At 47.7% G+C, this 12,949-nt stretch overlaps 1 protein-coding gene across 1 annotated transcript; it reads left to right on the top strand.

Moving 5' to 3' along the window:
* Positions 1-8,084: 8,084 nt before the first annotated feature.
* On the top strand, positions 8,085-12,373 carry Ccr4 (C-C motif chemokine receptor 4). The gene is made up of 2 exons (XM_021208001.1): positions 8,085-8,125; positions 10,947-12,373. The coding sequence occupies exon 2, from the start codon at positions 11,007-11,009 to the stop codon at positions 12,087-12,089; it is 1,083 nt and encodes a 360-aa protein (XP_021063660.1). The 5' UTR covers positions 8,085-8,125; positions 10,947-11,006; the 3' UTR covers positions 12,090-12,373.
* Positions 12,374-12,949: the final 576 nt, after the last annotated feature.

Here is a 12,949-nt window from a genome sequence, read left to right as displayed (position 1 = left end):
ACTAGAGTGAACCTCCAAATTGCTGGGACAGCTTACTTTCCACAGTACTGGCTCAAGGGTTCTAAAGCACTGAGCCATTTCACCGAGCCCTTTGAGTGAACTTGGATTATCAGTACAAAATACCTGTGTGTATAAAGTAACTTAAAAGAATTGTCTTCATGAGTGTCAGCAGGGTGTCTAGAACGGGTAAAGGTACTTGCAGCCAAATGTGCACACACACAGACACTCGAGCACATGCACTTGTACGTATCCACACATCTGTGTACCCTGAGAATGCCTGGTGTCTGAGGAAGCACAAAGAGGGGCGTCTGATTCCCTGGAACTCAGTTCAGCCACCAGACTTAGTCTCTTCATTCTCCTGCCTCACCCTTCCAGGTTTGTAGAGTTACACTTGCGTCCCCACACCCAGTGTAAAAGCAGATACTTTCAGAAGAACATGGGTAGAAAGAGCTCTTTGGGGTGTGGCTAGGGGACTGGTAGTCCCTGAAGTATTGACAGATGTAAACCTGATGTTAGGTTTTTTTGTTTTTTTATTTACACACTTGCCTATAATGTGAATGCATTTTCTGCTCTGTTAGCCCTCATGGGACCTGCTAGGACAGATAGCCCAGCAACACTTATTGTTTTGGGGTGGAGTAATTTCCTGGGGTTTCACTGGAGAGGTGGCAATTTTTATTTCAGGCAAGGAGACTTTAAAAAGTCCTTTTTTTTTTTTTTTTTTTTTTTAAGTACTTGGGATCAAGTTAGCTGATGTTAGCCCCACAAGTTGTAGTTTTGCTTTAAGAGACCCTTCTTCATAAAGTAAGTTGGATAGATGAATTATTGATTATAGACCCATCACTGTTGGAAGCGAGCTTGGCAAGAACTGAATTGGACCCTTCAGCCCAGACCGGACTCTTGAGGTTTGAGAATTTTGTTTGCATTAAGTTTAGGCCCACAGCTCACAGGACCATCGGGTGGGAGCCGAAGGATAAAGGACCCACCTGAGTGTTCCACTCTTGTGCAATCGCAGTCCGTTGGGACTCCAGCTGCTTCCTGGTATATGACAAAATTCTTCCCAGGGAGATGAAGCAGTCTGCTCGCCAGATAAGGAGCCCAAGGCAGACCAAAGTACAGAGACCACCAAAGTCCAGCCTGGTGAAGCAATGGGTTTTATTGAAGTCACAGGAATGTGGGTGAGGGGTAACACAGAAATGTTTAAAAGACAGCTGCGCCATGAAGGTCCGCCCCGGCATGGGTGACGGTTTTCAGAAGCACACTGCACCAGCCTGCAGGCAACGAAAAGCAGGTTGGGGACTTCTTCCCAGGCGCCTTGGATGATCCTATCTCTTGCAGCTCGTCTGGTTTCTGCTTCTTCCAGGCAGCTGCTCTGGTCTGAGTCATCTCGCAGATTCCCTTCTCTGGAGTCTTGGGAACTCAGCTTGTCAGGGTTGCCCTCTATGAGCGGGGGGGGGGGGGGGGGGGAGGGCCTGCTTACTCTGGCAGGGAGAGGCGTGATCTGGTTGAGAGAGCGCCACTGCAGGGTGGAGAGTTTTCCTCTGGAGACTTAAACACACTTCCTGAGAAGGCACAGCCATCAGGCGCCAGAGAGGCATGTGGAGCTGCAAGTACCAGAAAAGTATGGCATATTGCAATAAAACCCCCGAACAAAAATCTGCAAATTGAAAATGGAAAAAGTTGGGGGCTAGGAGTATTAGTGGGTCCCGGCACTGGGGAGGCAGAGGCAGGTGGATCTTTTGAGCTAAATGCCAGCCTGGTCTACAGCTTGGTCTCAGGACAGTCAAGCTACGTAGTGAGACCCTATCTGAAGCAGAAAAATCAGGTTTCTCTCCCTCCAACTTTCAGAATTACCTAAGGAAAGTGGGGTTGTCTGGAAGCCATGCCCCTTTGAGGTTTCAAAAAAGGAGCCACATAATTTATCATTGCGGGTGGGTGGGGGGTAGTGCGCGTGCACATGCGCGCACGCATACCACAGAGCCTCCTGTGGCAGGCAGAAGATAATTTCTAGAAGTCAATTCTCTATCTCCCAGTGGGTTCTGGCAATCAAACTTAGATAACTAGGCTTCCACATGGAAAGCTGTTTTACCTCAGTGCTCCTACACAATACTTAAACAAAAACAAAAAGTTGTTTTTTTTTTTTTCCCATGAGACAGGGTTTCCCTGTATAGCCCTGGCTGTCCTGGAACTCACTTTGTAGACCAAGCTGGCCTCGAATTCAGAAATCCGCCTGCCTCTGACTCCCAAGTGCTGGGATTAAAGGCGTGCACCACCACGCCCGGCAAACAAAAAGATTTTAATGTAACTTCCACTTTATTTTAATCTTCCACATTCATTTTCAGGATAATTGTCATCCTAACTTAGCCCAGAACAAAGAGGATGCAAACCTGGCACCGATTCTCAAGCCCTTCCCAGAGGTCTGTGGAAAAGACATTGGACTGAGAGAGAAGATTCTAGAAAGAGTGAAATGAATTCCTTGTGGCGGGGTGGGGGAGGCAGCGGCGGGAGGGGAAGGTAAGAGGACACTTCAATGAGCACTTGTAGTCCTTACATTCGGGGGAGGGGGTGTGAGCTTAAACCTTGCTCAGCATGTTGGTTTTGAGGTGTGAAATAAAGAGCAAGACTGGTCAGTCAGGTGCAGGAGCCCAGTGTGGTGGGTAAAGCAGACCTGGAGGGAGGACTGCAGACAGGTGGGAAGAGCTCAAGGAGAGACGACCTGAGAGCAGAGCTTTGGTAGGGACCAGGAGGAGTTGAAGGCTGGAAGACTGGTTCTAATTCATAGGTCCGTACCTTGACTAGGTCTGACAGGGCCCGAGTCCAGCTGTGTTCCCGACTCCTGTATCCAGTTCTGCAGAATCAAGGGAGGGCGTTTCTCACCCTGGGTGTAATGTGTACTCTCAGGACATTCTGTGGGCTCGATGTGGTCAAAAGCCTATCTGCATTTGGGGCTCACATTTCTTCTAAGTAAACCATAAACTTTGGCCCAAGTCACTAAGCCCCGCCCTGGCTGGCTGGTCTGGAGCCCATCCGATCTGTAAACTTTCCTGGCAGCTCTTCAATTGCATAGTGGGTGACGGTAGCCATTGTGACAATGTCACGTGCCTGAAGAAAAGTCTTGGTTAAGGTGTTGGTGGTGGACGTTTCAGTCTTTCATTGCAATAGGGAGATAGGGAGTCCTGTGTAGCCCTGGCTGGAGCCCAACTCAAGGTCCTGGAGTGCTGAGATTATAGGGAACCTTTTTTAAAAAGTCATCTTAAAAGGTGTGTGTGTAGGCCGGGCGTGGTGGCGCACACCTTTAATCCCAGCACTCGGGAGGCAGAGGCAGGCGGATTTCTGAGTTGGAGGCCAGCCTGGTCTACAAAGTGAGCTCCAGGCAGCCAGGGCTACACAGAGAAACCCTGTCTCGAAAAACCAAAAAAAAAAAAAAAGAAAAAAAAAGGTGTGTGTGTGTGTGTGTGTGTGTGTGTGTGTGTGTGTGTGTATACACTTAGGTGCAGGTCCCTTAGAGGCGAGAGAACTGGATCCCCTCAAGAGCTGGAGTTAGATGTGTGAGCCACCTCTGGGTACCGGGAACTCAATGCAGGCCCTTTGGAAGAACATCCAGTGCTCTTAACTGCAGAGTGATCTCTGCAGCCAGGGAAAGGGAATCGCATCATAAACACAGACCACTGTTTTTTCTCTGGTGGGTGGAGAAGCAGGGATTTGAGCCTGGTATGCATGTGCCCTGTCCCCCGACCCCCAACACTGGAAGTACTTTCTGTGAAGAAAAGTTGGGCAGGCAAGATGGCTCTGCAGGGAAAGGTGAATGAGGCCACAACAGAAGGGAGACAGACAACCTACATTTCTGGACCCACAGGATGAAAGGAGAAAAGGAACGCCCAGTTGTGGTTTGCTCTGGCATGCTATCACTCACACACACACACACACACACACACACCACACAAATAACTACTTAAAAGGTTTTCTTTTGAGATGGGATTTTACTATGTAGACCAGGCTGGATTTGAACCCAGAGAGATTAGCCTGCCTCTGCCTCAGGAGTGCTGGGATTTGATAGAAGCATGTCTCTACATGCCCTTCATTTCCAACTCTTAATAATGAAACCATTTTCTAAAGGATGGTAAACTGGAAAACGCTGCCATCTGCTGGCCGTTATAGTTACTAGGCAACAGCCCATCTGGGGCTAGGAGGCCAACCCAGGACGCCAGAGCTGCAGAAGAGTGATGGAGGAGTGTCCAGAGGGGGAGTTTGTGAGGCAGACCCGGCCAGGTGAATGAAAGTCTTTGTCTTCAGCAGCTGGCCCCAGGTATAAAAAAAAGGGGCCAGACGACCCCGAGAGGGGGAAGGAGGTGAGTTCTAGATGAAGTGATATGGAGGGACCCGGCACCCAGTCGTGGTTACAGGAATGTGCCTATCCCGGAAGCACCCTGGAAATGAGGGTGGGCCTAGATTAAGGGAAGCCACCGTTCCTGTGCTTCCCGGCAGCACTTGCGTGTACGGCGTTTCCCAGCAGCCACCTTGGCAGAGGAGCCCCTCAGATGCTCAATTTTGTTAGTTAAAGCCCAGCCTGGTCTACAACGTAAGTTCCAGGGTACACAGAGAAACTGTCTCAAGAAAACAAAAAAAATCCCAAACAAACAAAAATGATCGTCACCTTGTTTCTGCATTCCCTGGCCAAAGATTAGAACGGACCCCCAACCTTCGCTTTATCTGTCCACAATCATATTTATGAGTTTGTTGACTCCCATCAACGTTGCTAATCTCTGTGATTTTTGTCCTGTTTTTCATCCTTCATCCTCGAGCTGCTTATAAATGCTTTTCATTATATTACTCTTTTTTTTTTTTTTTTTAAGCCAGGCGTAGTGATACCTGCTTTTAACCCCAGAATTTGGGTGGCAGAAGCAGGAGGATCTCCGTTAGTTCTAGCATGATCTACATATTGAATTCCTGACAGACAGTACTACATGGTGAGATGATGTCTTTTTAAAAATGAGATTGATTTATTTTGTGCAGATACATGGTTTTCGTGCATGTGTGTCTGTACCACCTGTACTGCGGGTATCCTCAAATAGGACATTGGATCCCCTGGAACCAGGAGGGAGTCTGCACCGTGGGAGTGCTGGGAACTGAACCTGGGTCCTTAAGAGCAGTAAGTGTTACTAACAGCTGAGCCATCTGTCCACTCTCTTTCTGTATCTTTGACTCTCTAAGCTTTTCATTGACAACGTTTGTATTTTTGATTCTTGAGGTAGGATCCCACTAGCCTTGAATTAGTATACATGGCTGAAGATGACCCTGTGCTTCTGATCCCCCTGCCTCTACTTCCCAAGTGTTATATAAGTACATACCACCATGTCCAATTTGGACTCCGTTTTTGAGTCCCTGGCTTGATCCAGTCACCTTTCCTGTTAGCAGCAAAATTCACATTCCAAATCTTTTCCTTGCGCAGGTTCTCACGCTCTGGAGCCACTCTGTAGAAACCCCATTCACCTCCGGCCAGGGGTTAGACAGCAGGAGTCAGCCCTTGAGCTCCCATTTATTGCAATTAGCTCATCAACAAAGTGCCCAGCTAACCTCACCCGCAAGAACTTCCTCTGCTGCGTCTTGGCGCTCTGTGCAGCCTTGCCTGGCCAATTTCTCTCACTTCTACCTGTTTCTGGATGCTTAGTCACTGGACTGAAGCCACAGCGTTTCTGCAGCAGGGTGCCAGGGGCTCCTCCTGGACGGGTGAGGAGGTGGGCTTCGTGTTACTGTGCGCTGCTCCCGTGGGTAGCCCGAAACGTTTATTTCTTGTCTTTCCGGTTGGAATCAGTCCTGGTACACCAGGGGGCGCTACAGCTCCATGTTGAACGCTGGCTTGGCGTGGCGTTGTATGGGCAGGCTTTTTAATGAGTTTTGCTTTTTCCTTCTGCTCTTTTCTCAAAAATCAAGTAAGTCTAAGGTGTCTATGAAAGTGTCAAGAGCAGGACTGTAGGCCCAACTATGTCTCCCGGGCTTGTGATGTTCCATCATCCCTCTCTGCCTTCCTGTGTCTTCACATATGATCTGGACATTGTAAAAATCTTTACTACTTGTATATGTGTTTATTATTGAATTTTTGTTCTTTGTCAATTTCATACATTACACAATGCATTCTGGTTACCTGCTCAATCCTGTTTTTGATTTGCAGTTTACTGTTGCTTTAAAAAAAAAAAAAGATTTACTTATTTTTAGTCAGGTGTAGTGGCACACACCTTTAATCCTACACTTCAGAAGCAGAGGCAGACAGATCTCTGAATTTCATGGCCACTGAGGTTACAAACTTCTTGTCTCCTGCCCCAGAAAAACATATTTATTCTCACTTGTATGTGTATGAGGCTTTGGCCTACATATATGTAAGTGTGCCACATGTGTGCAGTAGCCACAGAGACGAAGAGAGTGTCAGGTCCCCTAGAAATGGAGCTACAGACACTTGAGTACAGAGAGCTGGTGGCAAGTCCTCTGTAAGAGCTCTCTGTCTTTCCTGACCGTGATGTTTCATTTGAAATCCTCCCTACAGGAAGGTCTCATGGTTCTTCAGGATTAGAGATGCACTATGCCAGGCTGCCTGCTGGTTACCTCTGGGTAGTAGCAGCGTGCCCATCTCACAAGCCTGAAAGCTGCCCTGTGCTCCCCCTGGCAGCTCAGTCATTTCCAGTTTTGTTTGTATGGATGGATGGAGGTTTTGCTTCCACACACGTTGCTGTGTCGAGCTTGTGCTATGTCCAGGAGAGGGCAGCAGATCCTCTGGAATTGGAGTTACCCGGCGGAAGTCTCTTTTCTTTTCTTTTCTTTGCTGTGTCGAGCTTGTGCTATGTCCAGGAGAGGGCAGCAGATCCTCTGGAATTGGAGTTACCCGGCGGAAGTCTCTTTTCTTTTCTTTTCTTTTCTTTTCTTTTCTTTTCTTTTCTTTTCTTTTCTTTTCTTTTCTTTTCTTTTCTTTTCTTCTTCTTCTTTTTCTTTTTCTTCTTCTTCTTCTTCTTCTTCTTTTTTTAAAGATTTATTTATTTATTATATGTAAGTACACTGTAGCTGTCTTCAGACACCCCCAGAAGAGGGCATCAGATCTCATTAGGGATTACGGATGGTTGTGAGCCACCATGTGGTTGCTGGGGATTGAACTCAGGACCTTTGGAAGAGCAGTCAGTGCTCTTGACCGCTGAGCCATCTCACCAGCCCACGAAGTCACTTTCTAACCCAGACACACACCCACACATCTTTATTTTCATTTATTTATTTATTTAATTTTTTTATTTTTGGTTTTTCGAGACAGGGTTTCTCTGCGTAGCCCTGGCTGTCCTGGAACTCACTTTGTAGACCAGGCTGGCCTCGAACTCAGAAATCCGCCTGCCTCTGCCTCCTGAGTGCTGGGATTAAAGGCGTGTGCCACCACGTCAGGCTGTTTTTGCTTGTTTTGTTGTTGGTTGTTTCGTTTTGTTTTGTTTCTTTTTGGTTTTTGTTTTTGGTCCTTTCCCAAAGCTGAAGACCCAATAAGGGACTTGTGCTCACAGTCTTTTCTTTTTTTAAACAACTGTCCTTTGTGGTCCTGGGATTAGACCCAGGGCTTTGATCACACTAAGCAAATCCTCTGCCCCAGTGCTCCATCCCTAACCCACAACACATACATTTTACAACTTGGAAAGCCTTAAAATTTTCCTTTCTATTCTCCCTCCCTGCCCCTTCCCTCCACCCCTTCCCATCCGTACTTTTTTGAGGCAGGTTCACATGTAGTTCAGGTTAGCCTTAAACATGCTATGTAGCCAAGGATGACCTCCTGCCTCCACCTGCCGTGTGCTGGGATCACACTCTGTACTGATGCACCTGGCTCTTACCTTCTTTTCATTTTTCTTCCCTGCCACAGAAGAAACTACACCAGCCTAGCTTTGAGTTTGGGGAAATGAGTCACTCAGGGATTTTTTTTTCTTTCTTTCTTTTTTTTTTTTTTTTTTTTTTCTTCTTCCTTTTGTCAAGAAGCCCCACATGGGTGAGGGGAGAGTTGGTATGTCACAGTGTCACAGGAAGTCACATACCCTTCAAAGCACCTGTGCTGCTTCGAGGATCCTGGCATTGTCTCACAGATTGTCCTCAGGACCACTTACAGAAGAGCAAGGTAGGTGGAGGCAGGGACATTTGCAGGACCTCTGACTGTGTTGCTGCAGGTGCCTGTGGCTTCGGGGAGCACGGAGAGGTGGCTAGCTACCTACCCAGCCACACACTCAGGTTTGGTTTTGTTTTGTTTAATGTATCTTGTTGTATGTGTAAGAATGTTTTTGCCTGCATATATGTAAGTGCCCACGTGTGTGCTTGTGCCTGAGGAGGTTGTAAAAAAAGGAAAAGGACCTCAGATCCCCTGGAACTGGGGTTACAGATGGTTGTGAGCCACCATCCGGGTGTTAGAAATTGAAGCTATGTCATCTTCCAGAGCAGCCAGGGACCTTAGCCACTGAGCCATCTCACCAGCTTCATACTCAGGCTTCTTGATTTTGCTGGTGCTCACTGGCCTCTCTGTCGTGGAGAACACACACTTCCTCCCTGTCTGCAGGCAGACTGCCTGAGGCTTCCTCAACCGGGCATCCACTCGGACTCAGCTCACACTCTCAACTTTGACCGGGACTGCAAACTTTTCTGCTTGTTCCAGCAAGGAATATCACATACCCGGGAACTATGGCATCATACACAACTTACTTACTTACTTAGTAATTTTCTTTTGAAACGTATTTTATTACATTTCTTTATGTAGTGCGGGTATATATGGGTGCGTATACATGTATACTGAGGGTGCCTGTGTGGCAGTCAGAGGATAATTTGCAGGAGTCTGGTTTTTTCTACCATGTGAAACCAAGGAATTAAACTCAGGTTTTATGGCAGATGTCTCCATTTGCAGAGCATCCTCTTGGCCTCGCTTGTTTTTGAGAGTCCGATACAGTGTAGGCTGGCCTCACACTCACTATGTTGCTGAGCCTGACCTTGAACTTCTGGCCTTCCTGCCTCTGCCTCTCAAGTGCTGGCAAATAGGTGTGAGCCAGTAGACTGGATTATCCTTTTTTGCTTGCCATGTGTTCTTCTGAGCCTATCTTCATTCTTCTGTTTTACTGAATTTTTTTTTCCCCTTTAAACCTTACCGGTAAAATGATAGCAACACAAGATAGTTGCTAATCACTGTCAAACCTCCCAGGAGACTCTCCTCTCCCATGTGACAAGTCTTCATCATGCCTTTCCAAGAAAAAAACAAAACAAACAAACAAACAAACAAAAACCCTAAAATAAAATCTCTTTTGAGAAACACCAGGGGCTGGGGAGATGGTTCTGTGGGCAAGGTGTTTGCACCATAAGCACAGGGACCTGAGCTCTCCAGGTGAGCAAAAGCCAGGAGTGGCTGTGCACGCCTAGGACCTCATAGCCCTCTGTGGTAGAGACGCGGTTGAGATGGGTACATGGGAGGTTCCTTGGCCAGCCTCTCTTCCCAAAACAGAGAGTCCTGGGTTCAGTACTGAGACTGTATCTCAAAAAACAAGGTAGAGAGTGATAGCAAAAGACACCTCTGGCCTCTGTTAACACAGGCACAGCTGAATGTTCACACATACACAGATGTGTGCACATGTGTACGCTGCATACACATAGAAACACTAGAGTGTTCAGATGTGCAGAACTGAAGCTATGGGGAGAGATTAGATGTGAATTACTGAACAAAGCAAGAAGGGTTTGACAGGGACTGACAGGATGCCACAAACACAGAAATCAGGAAGCAAGGAGGGTGGTCCTGGGTCGGGAAATCGCTCATGCCACATGGCTCGGGCGAGTCTGTGTGTGAGCAACTGTTAAAAAACATTTTCACATGTGTATCCATGACTAATGCATTCATTTTTATACTTGATCATCTACCTGTGTGTCTGTCTATTTGAGACAGGGTTTCTCTGTGTAGCCCTGGCTGTCCTGGAACTCACACTGTAGACCAGACTGGCCTCACTCAGAGATCTGCCTGCCTCTGCCTGTGATCAAAGGCGTGCAGCACCACCTTTGGCTATTTATTTTTTAACTAAAAAAAAAAGAGGGGAGCATTGTGTGTATATGTGCCTCAGTGCCAGTGTAGGCATCAAATGACAACGGTGGCACCTGGCTCCTGCCTTTTATCTTGTGAGGAGTCCAAGAGATTGAACGCAGATTGTCAGGCATAGTGACACGTATCCTAGACCACTGAACCATGTCTTCTGCCCGAGTTTTTTGTTTGTTTTAAAATTTTTTATTTATTTATGTGTACAGGTGGTTAAGCTGCTTTTATGTCTGGACACCGTGTGTATGCATGGTGCCTTAGGAGACCATAAGGGGGCATCGGATCCCCTGAAACTGAAGTTACAGTTGATTGTGAGCCAGTGTAGGAACTGGGAACCAAATCTGGGTCCTCTGGGGGAAGAGCAACCAGGATTCCTAACCACTGTGCCACCTCTCTGACCCTATCTGTTCCTTTTTTTTGGAGACAAGGTCTGTCTACATAGACCTGGTTGACCTGGAACTCTACATATATAAGGCTAGCCTCAAACTCGCAGAGCTCTGCCTGTCTCTGCCTCCCGAGTGCTGGATTCTCCTTCAATTCTGTGGTTCCCAGGGATCAGTGAGGCTCAGTGGCAAGTGCCTTGACCTGACAGGTCGTCCCGTTGGCCACAGACCATCCATTGGAAACCCGTTATAAACTGTACCACCTGGGGGGGGGGAGGGTTACTATCCTCATCTATCCATGAGTGACATGAGTTTCCCAGCAAAAAGGCAGAAGTCCAGAATGTGAGCAACCCATCTGTCTGACTCCCAAAGCTGACATGATTTCTTTTTGACCTTTAGGTCCCTTCTGGACAGGGACTATGACAATTTGGGGTGACATCGTGTGCAGCTAGCTATATCTTGCATTTAGCACTCTTGACTTATTTCCACCCTCACAGGCAGCTCCATTGTTTTCATTGGCTTCTCCTGCTGGTACCCGGAGCCTGACGATTCCAAAGATGAACGCCACAGATGTCACAGATACCACCCAGGATGAAACTGTGTACAATAGTTATTACTTCTACGAAAGCATGCCAAAGCCTTGCACCAAGGAAGGTATCAAGGCATTTGGGGAGGTCTTCCTGCCTCCTCTCTACTCCTTGGTCTTCTTGTTGGGTCTGTTTGGAAATTCTGTCGTGGTTCTGGTCCTGTTCAAATACAAGAGGCTCAAGTCCATGACGGACGTGTACCTGCTGAACCTGGCCATCTCGGATTTGCTGTTTGTACTGTCCCTCCCATTCTGGGGCTACTACGCCGCCGACCAGTGGGTTTTTGGACTAGGTCTGTGCAAGATTATTTCATGGATGTACCTGGTGGGCTTCTACAGCGGCATCTTCTTCATCATGCTCATGAGCATAGACAGATACCTGGCCATCGTGCACGCGGTGTTCTCCTTGAAAGCAAGGACCCTGACCTATGGCGTCATCACCAGCCTGATCACGTGGTCAGTGGCTGTGTTTGCCTCCCTCCCAGGCCTCTTGTTCAGCACTTGCTACACAGAGCACAACCACACGTACTGCAAAACCCAGTACTCGGTCAACTCGACAACGTGGAAAGTTCTCAGCTCCCTGGAGATCAACATCCTGGGGCTGGTCATCCCCCTGGGCATCATGCTGTTTTGCTATTCCATGATCATTAGGACCCTGCAACACTGTAAGAATGAGAAGAAGAACAGGGCAGTTCGGATGATCTTCGCCGTGGTGGTTCTCTTCCTCGGCTTCTGGACGCCGTACAATGTGGTTCTTTTCCTGGAGACCCTGGTGGAGCTCGAAGTCCTTCAGGACTGCACCTTGGAGAGGTACCTCGACTATGCCATCCAGGCTACAGAAACCCTAGCCTTCATCCACTGCTGCCTTAACCCCGTCATTTACTTCTTTCTCGGGGAGAAATTCCGCAAGTACATCTCCCAACTCTTCAGAACATGCCGGGGTCCCCTCGTGCTCTGCAAACACTGTGACTTCCTCCAGGTCTACTCGGCTGACACGTCCAGCTCCTCTTACACGCAGTCCACCGTGGATCATGACTTCCGTGACGCTTTGTAACGTGTGAATGGGGGTAACATGGCGCTAACAAGCTCCCAGCACCCTCTCGCCTTGTTTCAGTCAGGGTGCCCTGAACAGGTCTCTAAGGAAGAAAACAAGTAAAACCAAGACCGTGGCAAGGTGGCTTCTCACGCTGCAGGTGGCTCCCAAGAGGTTCAGAGCCCTGGTGGGTGGAGGAAATCGCCCCTTCATGACAATGAGCCCTTGAGTGGATCTCTAGTTTTGCTGAACTACCTAGAATCCTTGGACGTGCTGTATTCCATGAAGCCAGATGTCTGGAGAAATGAGGATCTGACATCTTGATTCTCTCATTATAGAGGATGCTTTATTGAAGCCTGGTGACAAGGGTAGAGATAAGGGTGTTGGGACAATCCCTTCTCCACTTGACACAGGCGTGTAGAACACATCTGTTGAAATGTCCGTGCGGTTTGGCTTGCTGGCACGTTTTAATTGTGATAAGTGTTTGCTCAGCTTGTAGAAGAAGCTCAGCGCGGAGAAGGGTGAAACGCCCATATAATTCTAGCTACTCTGGGGTAAGGCCAAGAGATCTTAGATTCAAGAATTGCCTGGACAATACAGTGAAATCCTGTCCCCAAACCAAACCAAACCAAACCTAAACCCAAACCCAAATCAAAACCAAAATGAAAGGCAAGCAATACCCCAAAAGTTAGCTCTGAAATGCTCTTGTGAGCACCCTAAATTCATCTTTCTTTTCATTTTCTTTTATTTCCTCCTCCTCCTCCTCTTCTTCTTCTTTTCTCCTTCATCTTCTTCTTCTCCTCTTCCTCCTCCTCCTCTTCCTCCTCCTCCTCCTCTTCCTCCTCCTCCTCTTCCTCCTCCTCCTCCTCCTCCTTTTTTTT

This window comes from Mus pahari, chromosome 10, assembly GCF_900095145.1.
Source record: "Mus pahari chromosome 10, PAHARI_EIJ_v1.1, whole genome shotgun sequence".
Classification (NCBI taxonomy): Eukaryota; Metazoa; Chordata; class Mammalia; order Rodentia; family Muridae; genus Mus; species Mus pahari.
The sequence above is the reverse complement of the archived record's forward strand: the minus strand, read 5'-3'. Positions and strand labels throughout refer to the sequence as shown.

Excerpts from the sequence above, each read along its gene's own strand:
- Ccr4 (XM_021208001.1), top strand. The coding sequence starts at position 11,007 with ATGAACGCCACAGATGTCACAGATACCACCCAGGATGAAACTGTGTAC.